At 48.1% G+C, this 13,526-nt stretch overlaps 6 protein-coding genes across 6 annotated transcripts; 3 read left to right on the forward strand and 3 right to left on the reverse strand.

Annotated features, from left to right (window-relative positions):
• Nucleotides 1-1,948: 1,948 nt before the first annotated feature.
• HD556DRAFT_776950 (kinase-like domain-containing protein) lies at nt 1,949-2,998 on the forward strand. Its single transcript, XM_041311604.1, has 5 exons — nt 1,949-2,146; nt 2,200-2,230; nt 2,281-2,318; nt 2,372-2,560; nt 2,611-2,998. The coding sequence occupies exons 1-5, from the start codon at nt 2,072-2,074 to the stop codon at nt 2,833-2,835; spliced, it is 558 nt and encodes a 185-aa protein (XP_041156597.1). The 5' UTR covers nt 1,949-2,071; the 3' UTR covers nt 2,836-2,998.
• Nucleotides 2,999-3,556: 558 nt separating this feature from the next.
• On the reverse strand, nt 3,557-4,124 carry HD556DRAFT_1243641 (uncharacterized protein; the record flags this gene model as incomplete). Its single annotated transcript, XM_041298395.1, has 2 exons — nt 3,557-3,645; nt 3,707-4,124. 2 exons carry the CDS (start codon nt 4,122-4,124, stop codon nt 3,557-3,559), a joined length of 507 nt encoding a protein of 168 aa, XP_041156598.1.
• Nucleotides 4,125-5,262: 1,138 nt separating this feature from the next.
• HD556DRAFT_1397448 (transcription factor Opi1-domain-containing protein) lies at nt 5,263-7,719 on the forward strand. Its single transcript, XM_041303726.1, has 7 exons — nt 5,263-5,471; nt 5,523-5,686; nt 5,739-5,852; nt 5,908-6,055; nt 6,107-6,318; nt 6,371-6,966; nt 7,017-7,719. Exons 1-7 carry the CDS (start codon nt 5,336-5,338, stop codon nt 7,450-7,452), a joined length of 1,806 nt encoding a protein of 601 aa, XP_041156599.1. The 5' UTR covers nt 5,263-5,335; the 3' UTR covers nt 7,453-7,719.
• A 48-nt stretch (nt 7,720-7,767) lies between these two features.
• Nucleotides 7,768-9,817, reverse strand: HD556DRAFT_1493076 (uncharacterized protein; the record flags this gene model as incomplete). Its single annotated transcript, XM_041308829.1, has 12 exons — nt 9,399-9,817; nt 9,316-9,348; nt 9,242-9,261; nt 9,172-9,186; nt 9,081-9,119; nt 8,990-9,018; nt 8,922-8,935; nt 8,841-8,872; nt 8,428-8,527; nt 8,138-8,375; nt 8,029-8,080; nt 7,768-7,974 (listed from the first exon to the last, which is right to left on the reverse strand). The coding sequence occupies exons 1-12, from the start codon at nt 9,469-9,471 to the stop codon at nt 7,768-7,770; spliced, it is 852 nt and encodes a 283-aa protein (XP_041156600.1). The 5' UTR covers nt 9,472-9,817.
• Nucleotides 9,818-9,927: 110 nt separating this feature from the next.
• On the forward strand, nt 9,928-10,457 carry HD556DRAFT_1446945 (uncharacterized protein; the record flags this gene model as incomplete). Its single annotated transcript, XM_041307177.1, has 3 exons — nt 9,928-10,249; nt 10,300-10,329; nt 10,411-10,457. The coding sequence occupies 3 exons, from the start codon at nt 9,928-9,930 to the stop codon at nt 10,455-10,457; spliced, it is 399 nt and encodes a 132-aa protein (XP_041156601.1).
• A 92-nt stretch (nt 10,458-10,549) lies between these two features.
• HD556DRAFT_1493095 (P-loop containing nucleoside triphosphate hydrolase protein) lies at nt 10,550-13,147 on the reverse strand (the record flags this gene model as incomplete). Its single annotated transcript, XM_041308830.1, has 5 exons — nt 10,550-11,757; nt 11,804-12,259; nt 12,309-12,467; nt 12,520-12,869; nt 12,921-13,147. Coding segments are annotated over 5 exons (2,400 nt in total), but the record flags the coding sequence as incomplete, so codon positions are not given.
• Nucleotides 13,148-13,526: the final 379 nt, after the last annotated feature.

Here is a 13,526-nt window from a genome sequence, read left to right on the forward strand (position 1 = left end):
GTGAGTCGCCAACCGGCGCCGCGTGTCCAATCTACTGGATCAGCAATGTCGGCTCATTCATTTTTCTAAAGTTCCGATCTGCTCTTCACCTTGCCTAACCTCACAGACCACATTATCACTCCCAACGGTTCATATCCGCAACCCGGAGCATTTGGCAACGTGCGCCAATGTGTTTGGCGCTCCGACTTATCCACGGAACTTGAGGTACGAGACATGTCGGTGAACGCATATGAAATTCAATCCTAATTCCTAAGGCAGGTCGCAGTAAAGACTATACAAGTGCCTTGTGAGAGAAGAAAGGAAATCGTTAGTATATTCGTGACGATAGCTTCAAACCTTTTAATCATCTCACAGGTACATCATGATTTAATCATATGGGGACGATTGAACCATGAAAACATAGCTCGTCTCTTTGGAGTCGCATCGGGATTTGGCGATCCGGCCACATCCATTTCCATGGTGTCCGTTTGGTTTCCAAACGGGACGCTCACTACTTTTCTTTCTAGTCAGCACGATGCATTTAACCACAGACAACGATTTGGGCTTGTAAGTATTGTGGCAGTAAAGATGCCCCGTATAAATACTTATTATTTATCCCAAGCTCCAAGATATTGCAGCTGGCGTGCTTTACTGTATGGATATGCTTGCTCGCATGCCGTATAAAAACTCATTTGCTGCTTCTTATTGTGATAGTACACACATCTGAGGTGGTGCACGGTAACCTTTCAGGCGTAAGCTGAGTTTTTGTCACGCTGTGCTTACCGTGCTCACGACCTCAAACAGAATAATGTGTTGATTGATAGCCGGGGGAAAGCGTGCCTTACTGACTTTGGTCTGTCCACCGTATGTGGAGGCTTAGTACAACGTGCTGTATATATCGGATGCCCTGGAGCTATCCGTTGGGCTGCTCCGGAGCTCATCATTGGCGCTGGTCAGCATTCCACCTTTGAAAGTGACATATATTCCTTTGGCAGTATTATGCTGCAGGTAGGCTTTGGTTCATATGCCGGATGTTTGAAGTCAATGTGTGCCTATAAAGGTACTCTCTGGCGAACTTCCGTGGTCAGAAGTAGCGGCCGAGCACCTTATCATCAAAAAACTTACCGATGGGAACATTCCAAGACGACCCCCGAGTGTCTCTAAAAAGCACTGGGCTTTCATTCGAAGCTGCTGGGCGCCAAGTCCTCGCAACTCAGCTCATCCATCCTCTCGTCCATCTGCCTTCCAAATTGACAACTTTCTGAAGACCACTCGAACACATGGCAAGATAGATCGCCTTTGTAATTGATAATATAATGATTCGGCATTTTAGTGTGGCGCAGCCATGATTCGACCCTTCGTAATGCCGTAGGATCCATGATTCACCGGATTACCGCGCGAATCATCAGTCTAGTAAATCGTCACCCAACAGAGCCCAGAAATCGTGGAGCTGCCCGACTTTTGGACGGCGCTATAACTCGCCCTGCCGTCATCCCCAAAAATACTGAGCCAAGCAGTAATAAAGACGTTTCAATTCTGAACGAATATACAATCTCCGATGTGTTTGCTCACGACGACACCAGGAACCAAGACTTTGATGTTGAGAATTCGTCTGTGATTTTATCTCTGTAAACCATGGACTAATGGTCATTGTACAGGAACAAACATCCTATCATCCGCCAGAACATTGACACTTATCAACAGAGCTCGCTGAATAGTGGCAACACGTCCACACGTCCTAAAAAGGCTAAACCTCAGGCTTTTGAGGGTGATCTTGTTAACCAGATTATTTGACTTCATGATTTTGCGGTAGCAAATGAAGGTTTTCGTGACATCTGGCACTGTGACCATCATCTCGCTGGTTCAGGAAAAGTGCAGGTACGTCACATGTGCACCACTATCATTAGCTATCGACTTGTTTTGCCTGTAGGTCGCTGTTCAGGTGATACATCTCGACCCCGCACAACCTGAGTTGCGAACCAAACTACTTAGGCGGTGTAAAAAGTGGCTGAAACTTGACCAAAGAAACATTGTTCGCTTCTTTGGCCTGACCTCCAGTTTCGGTGTCTTTCCGGCCTTGGTTACCGCATGGATGAGCCTTGGAACTCTAACCCAATACTTGGACAATCAATATCCGTTTCTTTCGACATTGCTCAAGTTCTCCCTTGTTCGTATTTTTGCAACAGCTATCCTGCGCATTCTGATGGTGGTGTTACACAGGTGGATGATATTATAAGTGGACTCTGTTACAGTTCGTTCCCTACTTTCTTCTAGTGACAACTACTTAGTTTATCCAACTAGTCCACTCCCAGGATATCGTACATGGGCATTTAACTGGCGTGGGTGCTGCCATTGTATGTTGGAGGGACACGCTATACTGACGTCTTATCAGTTCAACGTATTGATTGATGAGAGTGGCAAGGCTTGTTTAGCCAATTACGACCTTGCCGACTTGCTTGTTGCACATTATTCAGTTGTTCAAGAGCCAAGATGGACCGATCCTCAGTTGATCTGCGGGGCCAAGTCCCAACTACCCACAATGTCAACTGATGTCTATGCCTTTGGTTGTATTATGCTTCAAGTGAGTTCATAATCTGCCATCACGTGTGTAGTTTTGACTAGGGCACCAAGATACTGGTGGGGAAACTGCCCTACTGGTGGATCCGGAACTGCCATGTGGTCATAGCAAAGTCCGGGAACCAGCTACCGATGCAGGATGACCCCGAAGTTCCCAAACTCGAAGAATGCTACAAAGAATTTCTTCAACGATGCTGGGCTCCCGCTCAATCCCGCGCATCGAGCACTGAAGTAGCTGAATTTGTGACTGCTCAGCTTCACGCATTGAACGAGTCATAGCTCTGGTGAATAGCGGTATAAAAGAGTTCGTGCACCCGTTTACTCGTGGTCTCTCTTGAATCCCGTAGTTATAGCAGCTTATTTGCTTTCCAACCACCCATCCCTAATTTCTTTTTCGCTATACGGACTATCATTATTGCCAGCCATTTACATAAATTGGTGACTATATTCACATGGAACGACATACAAGCTCTGCAGTTCGTGTTTATAATTCTCGAACCTAGTCCAGCCTTGGGGTCCCATTTACGTTTTCATTCTCCCTCTAACCGTTCAAAATTCTTGTAATTGGTACCATGCATAGGCTTGATTGTGTTCTTTATAGCGGATGGCATTCTTCATATCTCTGGAGAATGTAAGTAAATCCTACTCGGCTCATAAGATAACCGTGTCGCCTTCTCAGAAGTGCTCATGCTATGTACCAGCAGCACGGATTGCTTTAGTACTGAGGACAATAGGCCAGGCTTTCATCATGTTAGACTGGTGTTATTTCTTAAATTTTGATCATTGATACGTGCGCATTCTTCCATGAAATGATATAGATAAAAATAAAGATACGGGTTGGAGTGTAGATCGTGACTATCGTGAATCGTAGAGATCAGGATATGAAGTCATAGATACATATACAAAGAACGGGATGAAATCAACGTTTACGGAAAAAAAAATTGCCTCTCCACACTTTGCGCTATCGTACATCCGGACGTAATGAGAGGAAGTGACCATCTTAGGGACTCTTGTGGATACGCATGTGCTGGTTCAGATTGTCACGGCGGCTGAACTCCCTTTCGCACCCCCCAATCGGGCAGACCCACGCTATGTCAGTTAAAAAGTCAGTCACTCTTGCATGCAGGAAAGACATAAACGTCTCCCTCACGTTTATCGTTGGTGTGAATGGACCGGATGTGCCTTTTGAGGTGCTCGCTTCTGACAAAACACTTGCTGCAGCCATCGACGTGGCAGGTATATGTCCTGGTGCCCTTCTTCGACCTGTCTTTGCTGCGTGCGTAGACGGGACCACCCCCTGAAGAGACTGGAACCTTGCGTCCGCGGGACTTCTTTGTCAGATTGGGAACGGGGATTGGAAGACTGACGTCCTGGCGTCTGCGACGATGAGGCGGTTCTGGCAAAGACTGGAATAGGGGCGAAGCTGGATCAGCTGAGCGGCATACAGGAGAGTCGGATGCGTCAGAGGGGTAATATAAGTCTCCCTCGCTTTCGGCGTCAGAGTCTTCTTCAAATAGCTGGTTGCCCTGGCGCTGCCAATGAGGAGCACGAATGGGGGGAGAAGGCATGGAAGGCAGATGGTCCGAGCTAGGCTGGGGCGGCGGGAGGGATGACGGAGATAATGATAATCCGTTGGAGATGACAACGTCCGACATACACACGGTACGAAGAGGTGCTTGTTCCGTGAGGATCTGCGGTGAAGGGAGTTCTGCACGCACGAAGCCTAGGGCATCAAACTGTCCTTCTTCGTCACTGCTGAACCACTGAGAGATACCAAGCCCGTATGCGGGCTCGACCGAGGGTTGGAGTTCGAAGCAGTCGGATGCAGGGGAGCTGGTAGAACTACTTCCGATACTGGGGGACATAGCATTGAAATCCGAGTGGTATCCGAGTCCATCGGCGTCATACATGGTGGAATAATTGTCAGGGGCATAAGACGCAAATGAAGTGTCAGCCATCCACAGGTCGGGGCTGCCGTCAGGACTGGAGATATCTTCATGGAACATCCCAGCAAATTCAGTCATGAAGGATGTCGTGCTGAACGAGATATAAGGGGGAGTCAAGGGTATTGTGTACCAGCCAAATAACTGGAAACGAGTATAAGTACTCGGTCTGGAAATCAATTGAATGGGAGTCCATGTTCGCCGAGCCTACCAGTTTGGAACAATTGAATGGCGGTGGCTGACATAGTCTGGAGCCATTCGGTGCCGCTGAGATCTAAAATCAATAGAGTGATCTGAGGTGAGACATTTGGAGGACTTTGGGGTACACATCGAATTTGTCATAGAGTCTTGTTCGCTCTAAGATGAAATTTCCGGAACTTTATCAGAGTCAGAGTCATTGTACCATCCACGGAAACAAATAGACACGACCAAGAGAAGGCTCACCAAACGACATCCTTCAGTACTGCAAGTCTTATAGATCCGGGAACACGTTTTAACATGTGAAAAAAATCGCACGTGTTTAGTTCAACACTTAGGTGCACTGATGCCCCTCTTAGTGGACGAATTAAAGTATTGAACGACACATGAGTTCAGACGTCCAACAGCAGTGCTATCTCATGAGAGGAATGTAGAGATGTAGTAACTTGGCATAGTCAAGTGCATAAAGAGTGGCCAACCACAAGCCGCGGTAGTATTTGGTCAGATGATTAACACGTGAAAATGTGTACCCCAATTATTGTGATAATCTTGGTCTGCACGTGCAATTGCGAGTGTCTCTTCTCTAGCATCTCGCTTTTTCTGACAATTACTTATTCCATCGTCAACATCGTTCTACGATGTGTGAAAAGTCTCCACCGCCGTCTTCAACTGTTAGCAAACACATGACATTTGAAGATGAAGACGAGAGCGTGCGCATAGCCGTGAGCGCGCTGGGCGATATGAGGAATGGTGCCAGAGCTTCTGGAAGCAATGGTGAGTAGACTTCACCCACTCGACAACGATGATATAGATGGCACACATAAGCCCAAATTCCTACACCAGCTTCGAGCGCGCTATCGACCCCATCCCCTTCTCTGCCGCCGGATACGACCTCTCCAGATTTTGTAGCCAGAGTATCAAATTTTCCACTTTTCAACACTGCTCTGCGAGCATATGAACATGGTAAAGCCAGTTCTCGCGTTGTCAAGGTGAGCTTCTTGAAACCTATACGCGTCTTTATTGACCCCAATCATTCTTTAGTATGGTGCTGAGATGATGGAGTCATCAGTCAAGACCATATCCCGTCCCGTAATCGATAGGCTACCCGTTGATGTCAATCAACTGGACGAGTTTGCCTGTAGGCAACTCGACAAAGTCAGTACAATCTTTTTTGTGCTCAAAATTAGCTTATCTCCATTCATTTTCGCAGCTCGGTAGATATGGTCCATCATCAAATACTGACCTCGAACGGATGCAAGTTGATGAGACATCCAGAGAGCGAATACCAGGGGAAGAGCAGACCAGTCGGGATTTGTTCAGCTCGCGGCAAGTACACCAAAGCACGGACCCACAACCATGTGATTGCATCATTACATTATTTTATCATATCATCTCATCTGTCATTATAGCCCGTAGTCCATCCCCTGTTCATCCATATTCGAACGATAACAAAACACCATCCCCACAAAATCAAATTACTACACCTGCTGACATTCAAGGTCAGCAAGCAGTGGTGCAGAGGAGTCGCTGGCAAGCTGTCCTCCTAGAAGCAGGAGGCATCAGTGCTGCCGTAAGCGAAGAAAGTATGCGGCGTCTCAAATACTGTCTTCAATGGCTCCAGGTTTGTCCTTCGTATTTCCTCCAGATCTCATACGCATGTGATTTCCCACCAGTACGCCACACTGCATATTGATGCCCAGATCCTCATTCTCAGGGATTTTATTGAATCCTTGCATCCATCGGACTCTTCATCAGGCACCGATATTCTTATCTCGCCTTCGCATATGCGGACGCTAACCGACGTTCGTCGTGATATTGTGCAAACCATTCGCCAAGTGGTTGATATTGTAAGCAAATATGCCGGCAGTGCCCTCCCGGAGCCCGCTCGGTCACGTGTCAGGGGCTTCATCTTGCATCTACCTCAGCGCTGGGCAACTGCCAGTGTTAATTCAGCTCCTGGTATTGCAGACGGTGCCCCAGGTGCTAGTTCAGCAGCTGGCGCTGCTGCTGGCGGTGCTGGATCTATGAGACGTGCACGGACCACCAGACATAAGGAACGCAGTGCCGGTGGCCCTGACCGCTCTCAAGCATGTACACCTACATCCTCTCGAGCATCATCCCCTTTGGGATCTGTACGTGTAGGCTTACGGCCGACGACCAGTGCTGCCACACAGGCTGCACAGCGTGTTCTGGCACTTGCTACAGAAAGTCTAGACATGATGCGCGGTGTTACCGGCGTCGTTAAGGACAGTCTGGACCGTGCTGATGCGTATGTCAAGTTCTTTCACATAATGCCCTTGTTAACTGATATATTTTCAGATGGGTTGAGCGTCTGCGCGTTGTTGGCTTACAGCGCCAGCAATCTCATGATGATTCAGAGCCCTTTGATCCTGCCTCATCGCTATTCGCACAACACCAAAGGCAAAATTCTATTCCAGGTCTTTCATCCACTTCCTCGACACCATTCTCTTCTATACCCTCTACGCCTGCAGCTAGTTATTCTACACCAGCCACGCCCGCTGCTTATTCCTCTTCTGATGCCCTTGGAATGGGTCTCCGGTTGGGCGAGGCGAGCGCTCGAACGTCATTGAGCGAGCTCCAACTCGATGGAGAAACATACGAAACAGCGCGTAGTGCGCCGAGAGACTTGTGCGAGGGAGAGCCACAACGACGGAAGCCCGATCGCATATGGGAGAGGCAGAGCCCCGACAATGCTATACCAAGCAGAGATGGAATGATAGTGGACGGTGTATGAAGATCAGTATGGTGGTACATCTTTTCTCTTATTCCCCTATCCTTTCTATATCCATGAACTTTATATGAAGCTCCTTTATTTAGTTACGTGCTTGCGTGCTGGCAGGATCTCTAATCGTCTACGTGATGTACTAGTACTTGATATTACTCATCCTAATTTATTGCTTGGTTCAAACGCAGGTACTTCGATCCAGTAGTGATACAACAAGAAATAGCTTTGCCTAGACCTTTCAAAGATACTTCGAAACACAACATGCTAAATAAATACCACGACGGATCCTCGGCCAAATTTCTCCTCCACTCGGCAAGTATTTTCCTACACAGTACTGCTAGTTGATACATGTACAAGCTCTTGGAAGACAATTGAATTCATGCTGATTTCTGTGTCGGAGCCTGCCACGAGTTTGGCGTGGTATTCTCGAACGCCCAGGATGAGTCGTGGTCCCAGCACAAACATCTGTACGACCAATAAAATTTGAAGAGAGCCATCGAGTACTACTCGAGCTTCGACAGAATATGAACTCTACAGAAATGATAAGCAGTGGTTATACGCAGATATCGGCGCAGGTCGGCACACCAAGATTTCTGGAGAGAGTTCAACAAGCTGAAGGTAAGAGACACCAACAAAGCTAACATGTGCAAAACTTGAGCAGACAAATATGACCACATTCGCATTACGAGCTCACCTTGCAAAATAAAGCACGTGAGATCGTATCAGCACTCTGAGACAGTCCCCGATGGTCGATCCTGTCGATGGGCCGAGTCGTCGCAGCTCACGGAAGTGTTTCACAGCAACCCAAACTGAAAGACACAGTGCGAGGACCTCCCAAACAGTGTTGAGCATCCAAAGCATTGAGAGCAGAAATTGGGCGTCCCCTTCATATACATAACCACACATATACCTGCCGGAGAGTATCAGTTCCTCTGTTATTTGTCCAATGAGCTGTGTTCTTCAAGTCAGCAAGCGAAGCCTTACCCCCTACAACGTACTTGAGGTCTATTGCCAAGATTACTCCGCAGGGGATGGTAACAGCCAGAAAGGTAATAACAAAGAAGATGAGCATCGTTCTAGATCCCTGATACATTGCATGTAAGCGAGCAATCATAATGACTTGCATCAGGTTTCAGTCGAGTCGACATCACAGAGGTGTCGCGGCCGGATAACTCACCGCCCAACATGGCAGTTACAACTGAACCTGTGCCAATTAGTGTATAGCCAATAATAGTGCCTGAAACACCCAATTAGCGAACACCAGTATCAGACACTCCAACTTACACCTATTGACTCATCATGTTGAACCGAGTTCAATGGTTGGAATCTCACTTACCCCTACAGATAAGTGTATTGATTGGATGGGACTCGGAATGAGATGGTTGCGGAATACTTACTGCATCTGGCAGCGAGACAAATGGCGCAAATCCTGTGTGCCGCCGGTCAGAAGAATTGAACATGGCGCATATGAGACATACCTAGAATAATGACACTAGATGAGCTATTAGCACGGTGTCAATTCAAATTGGTTAATCTCGACACATACACAGAATACGGTATTCCAATATAGCGTATCTAGAACATTTTTGAGTCAGCCCAAGTTGCCACCAAGCTAAAGCAAGACATGAGGTACGAACAATCAAATACAGCACGGTCATGAGAGACCAGCGTTGTCTCTGTCGCGAATTCATTGCATGCACTTTCTGATACGGAACTCTTGTCACTCACCCAGATGAGTTCAATCTATGACATTCTTAGCGACTCGGAGTTGACTGCTCCAGCGATAACATCGACGTACCTCTTGTCCGAGTGTTAAGACTGGAAATATGATGAGAACGTCAGCGATTTTCGAACACTGTCCAGGCTGCTCACCCCAATCGTATACCACCACGACGCCCGCGGCAACTGCGAAACCGCAAGTCAACTTTAGATCTGGATATCTTGATGCGACAAACCTGTCCAATAGCTGACAAAAATATCCAAATTGATATTCGGCCAGTAACTGCGATCATTTGAGACGTATGTCATGTTCGAGGGATGGGTGAGCGAATGGGAATGTCAGTGATGTATGACGATAGTGCTCGTGCTAGATATACCACCGTTCAGCCCTTGTATCACCAAAATCAGCATGATGGCAATGGAAATGTGGCCACGCCTCAAGAGGTGAAACGGTGCGAAATCAATCAAAAAGCCGGCAATCAAATTAGATTTTGATTTCCGAGTACTGTTCCAACTCGGAGCCTTGATCGGTTCGGTAACACTCATCCACAGCACCAACCTCCCCGTACACCATCGCTTAGTATACAAAACAAATGATTACGCCTGTAACATAACATTAACATGGTTCAAAGACAAGGAATCTTCGAAGTTTGCATTGCCACCTACGCTCCGTCCAGGTTTGGCTAGGTCGCTTGAAGGTTATCCCAGGGGTTGTACGTCATCACGACACAATAACAAAGATAGGGGCCACAACTTCACCACCAAATGTCAGCCCGTCCTCGCAACCAACCCAATCTTCCCCGTATCAAACTCGAGCTGAGCGAAGACGCATTAAAATCAATCAACGCGCGTCTCCTCAAGCTCGATGTCGTCAAAAACACCCAAGCCATCCATTTTTCGCCCATGTTCTCAATCTATGCCACCACCGTACTGCTCGCAGCTATCATAACGGCATGCCCGGATCTCCTTGATCAGAGGTATGCACGCGTGGAAGAAGCGATGCAGGCGCTGTGCGAGAATTTGAGATTGCAAGAGGATTTGAGGGAGGCGATTGAGAAACAGGATTTTACCGATGTGTTGAATATTGGTGTGTCTTGCGTCGTTGTCGGAAAACTGAGACTGATTGAAATCATGTAGAGATGCTGCAGAAACCTGCTCGCGCGAACAGTATGTTTTGCTGTGCTCTCCGAATTATCATGCCTGCTTGTCTCATATTTGTGTTTTCGAACCAGTACGTTTGCTTAACAGAAGGAGAACATTATAGGGGCAGGACCGGGCAGAACGAGGTGAAATAGTGTAAAAGTACACCTGCGGTATGCGAATCAGCAAGGAATCAGAGTTTCAGGTCGGAATTGTAACACAATGTATACACCCACTAATACTTATCACTTTTTCTGACTCTCTTCATGACCGCCTCGACATACCCATCCATATCTTTCTCCCAGCGCTTCACAGCTCCATTCCGAACAACATAAAATGCCCTCTCCTCCTTCACGTCATTCTCATCATCATCATCATTATCGTCCTCTCCCTCCATCAGTTGCTTCATGAACCATACGTCATGGCTCACCAACACCAAAGCTCCCTCGAAGCCCTCCAACGCCTCCACCAGCCTATCCACAGTACCCATATCCAAATGATTCGTGATTTCATCAATCACAAGCACATGAGGTGCATCATACAGAATGATCGCAAACGCAATGCGGTTCCGCTGTCCTCCACTGAGGTTTGCGATTTTCCGCAGAACGGTATTCCCACTCACGCCGACAGTGCCAAAGTGCGCCCGACACTCTTGTTCTGAAAGCCCAGGGTGCCGGGAGCGCATCTCTTCAATGGGTGTACGGGTTAGTGTGAGCTGATCGACAACGTGCTGTGAGAAGTAGCCGATGCGGAGCGAAGGGTGTCGGTATACTTCTCCTGTTGTCGGCTGCGTCACGCCCACCATCATGTTTAGTAGCGTTGTCTTGCCGCACCCATTCGGGCCGAGAAGCGCTATGCGAGCATGGGGCCCGACATCCAGGCTGACGTTCGTCAGTACATCCTTGCTCGAATTTGGATAGCGGAACGATGCATCCTTCACAGTGAACACAGATCCGTGGTACCGCAACGGAGGAGGATCCGGAATCTTGATCGACGCCGTCTTCAAGGCCTTCTCAATCTCAATCTCCGCGCGCGCTGACGTGTGATACCCGGCCCAATAAGACACCTTGAACCGCTTCCCGTCCTCCGTCTTCTCCATTCCAAGGCGTTCGAGCTTCTTCTTCCGGCTTGCCACTTGCCCGAGCCGTTTGTCATCCCCTGTCGCACGAGCCTGCTGCACATTGTGCTGGATGCTTGCTACGAGCTTCGCTCGCTTCTTCGCCTGCGTATCCATCAGAGCCTGCTTCCGTACTCGCTGCTCCTCGCTTGTACTTTCGTAATCTGCAAACGACCCCGCGTGATATTTCAACATCTTGTCCCGCAGAATAATCGTTTCCGTCGTCACCGCGTTCAAGAACGCCCGGTCGTGAGATACAATGACAAGTGTCAGCCCCGCTGTTTCATTGATCAGATATTCTTGCAGCCAGAGGATCGCAGGCAGGTCAAGGTGGTTCGCTGGAACCATGAATAAGTGGACATCATGTCATATAAAATGACTTACTTGGTTCGTCGAGTAGGAGGATGTCCGGGCTAACAAATAGCGCCTTTGCAAGTGCAATCTGCATCCGCCATCCACCGCTCAGGGTCTGTACCCTGGCATCGATTTCAGCCTCCCCGAATCCAAGCCCTCGCAGGATCTTCCTCGCCTTTGCTTTCCGCGCATCGAAATTGATCAGCGCGAATTTATCAAAGACGTCCGTAATGAGTTCCGTCGCCATGTTAGATGAGATGTAGACTTGTGGATCCTGAGCCTTCAGTGCAGCGAACTCAGTTTCTATCGCGAGCTGCGCCTGACGGGCATCATGTCCGCGTGTGCCAGAGCGTTTCTGTGCGAGTTGTTGTGCGGTGATCACGCAGGTTTCCATTCGAGAAATGAGAATGCTGTGAAGTGCAACATTCAGCTGGGCGGTGTTTGACGAGGTGGACTGAGGTGCATCTCCGAGTATTGCGTGCAAGACTATAAGAGCGGGTTTTAGCTTGCGCAAACTGTATAAGAGACAGTTTACCTTCATATTCATGCAAAGCCTTCGTGCATTCTTTGTCTGCTTCAAGTACTTCATTCACCACAGTGGTGTTCTCGTCAAAGGTCTCAAGCTGCGCGATGTGAAGGATATTGAGATTGCTTGGCATAGCAAGAATATTATCCGCCATGCATCTCATCAACACTGTGTTGTCCATGTATGAGCACGTTTATGTACAACAACAGAGAGCACTGACTCGTCTTTCCGACCCCATTCTGCCCCACGAGACCATATCGCACTCCATCCTTGAGCCGCAGATGCGCATCGACGAGGAGATCAAGGTTATTGACGCTAATGTTGACGGTATGCATGTCAATGTCTTTAGACGATGTCTCGAGGGTCTCGCGGTGAAATCGGCTCTGCTGGGCAGTTGCTACAATTTTGGGCTCTGCTTCTGTGGGTTGTGATGGGGAGGCAGACGCAGCAGCAGCCTTCTTTTGCGTGCGTTTCATGCGACGGGCCTCGATAGATGACATAGGTTTCGGTTGGTCTAGAGGCGGGGCATCATCCGTGGAAGGGCTAGGCGCTGATACTGACATCGAAGTCCTTCATCGATACTATTACATCAGACTCGAAACGAGAAAGTGAAAGCTGAACGCAAACCCTGAGGATGTCTTCACATTTCCCTTGCCAAGGGTAGCATAGAACTGGTTGATCTTCTCAGGGTCCACCTCAGCCTCGTCAAGAAACATCTCCGTGGCGTCTCGTATGTCCTTGGCTTTATCGGACATGGACATGACGGTGAGCATGGATGTGAGGTAGTTGAGCGCGCTGGGCTCCAGGGAGATCTGAAAGTCGTCTAGATGGGCTTTGAACTGGGTTGCTAGTGTATTTGAGGCCATGAGGATGTTGCTTGAGTCGTAGGTCTATTCTTGATGGGCCCATGTTGTCCTAGGTATTAAAAACTTGGTGACGACTCACATCTAGTTCAACGTTCTCTCGGTACCGTCTCGCATGCAGTGCTATTATTAATTTTGGCGTGAATCAAGACTGTTTTGCAAGGTTTGGCACGCTATTCTTGTTAAGTTACTACAGTCACCTGGCCATGGTCGTAGTCAAACCTTGAAGATACCCTCAGGACCGGGAACCGTCCTTGTGACGTGGTTTTATGTTCAAAACGAGTAATGGGCTGATACTATCGGACGCGTTACTAATGGTATTGTAGTCAACATTGGCAAGAGCTCAAGCTTTAAGACTAACCGC

This window comes from Suillus plorans (genome assembly GCF_016647745.1).
Source record: "Suillus plorans strain S12 chromosome Unknown HD556scaffold_58, whole genome shotgun sequence".
NCBI lineage: Eukaryota > Fungi > Basidiomycota > Agaricomycetes > Boletales > Suillaceae > Suillus > Suillus plorans.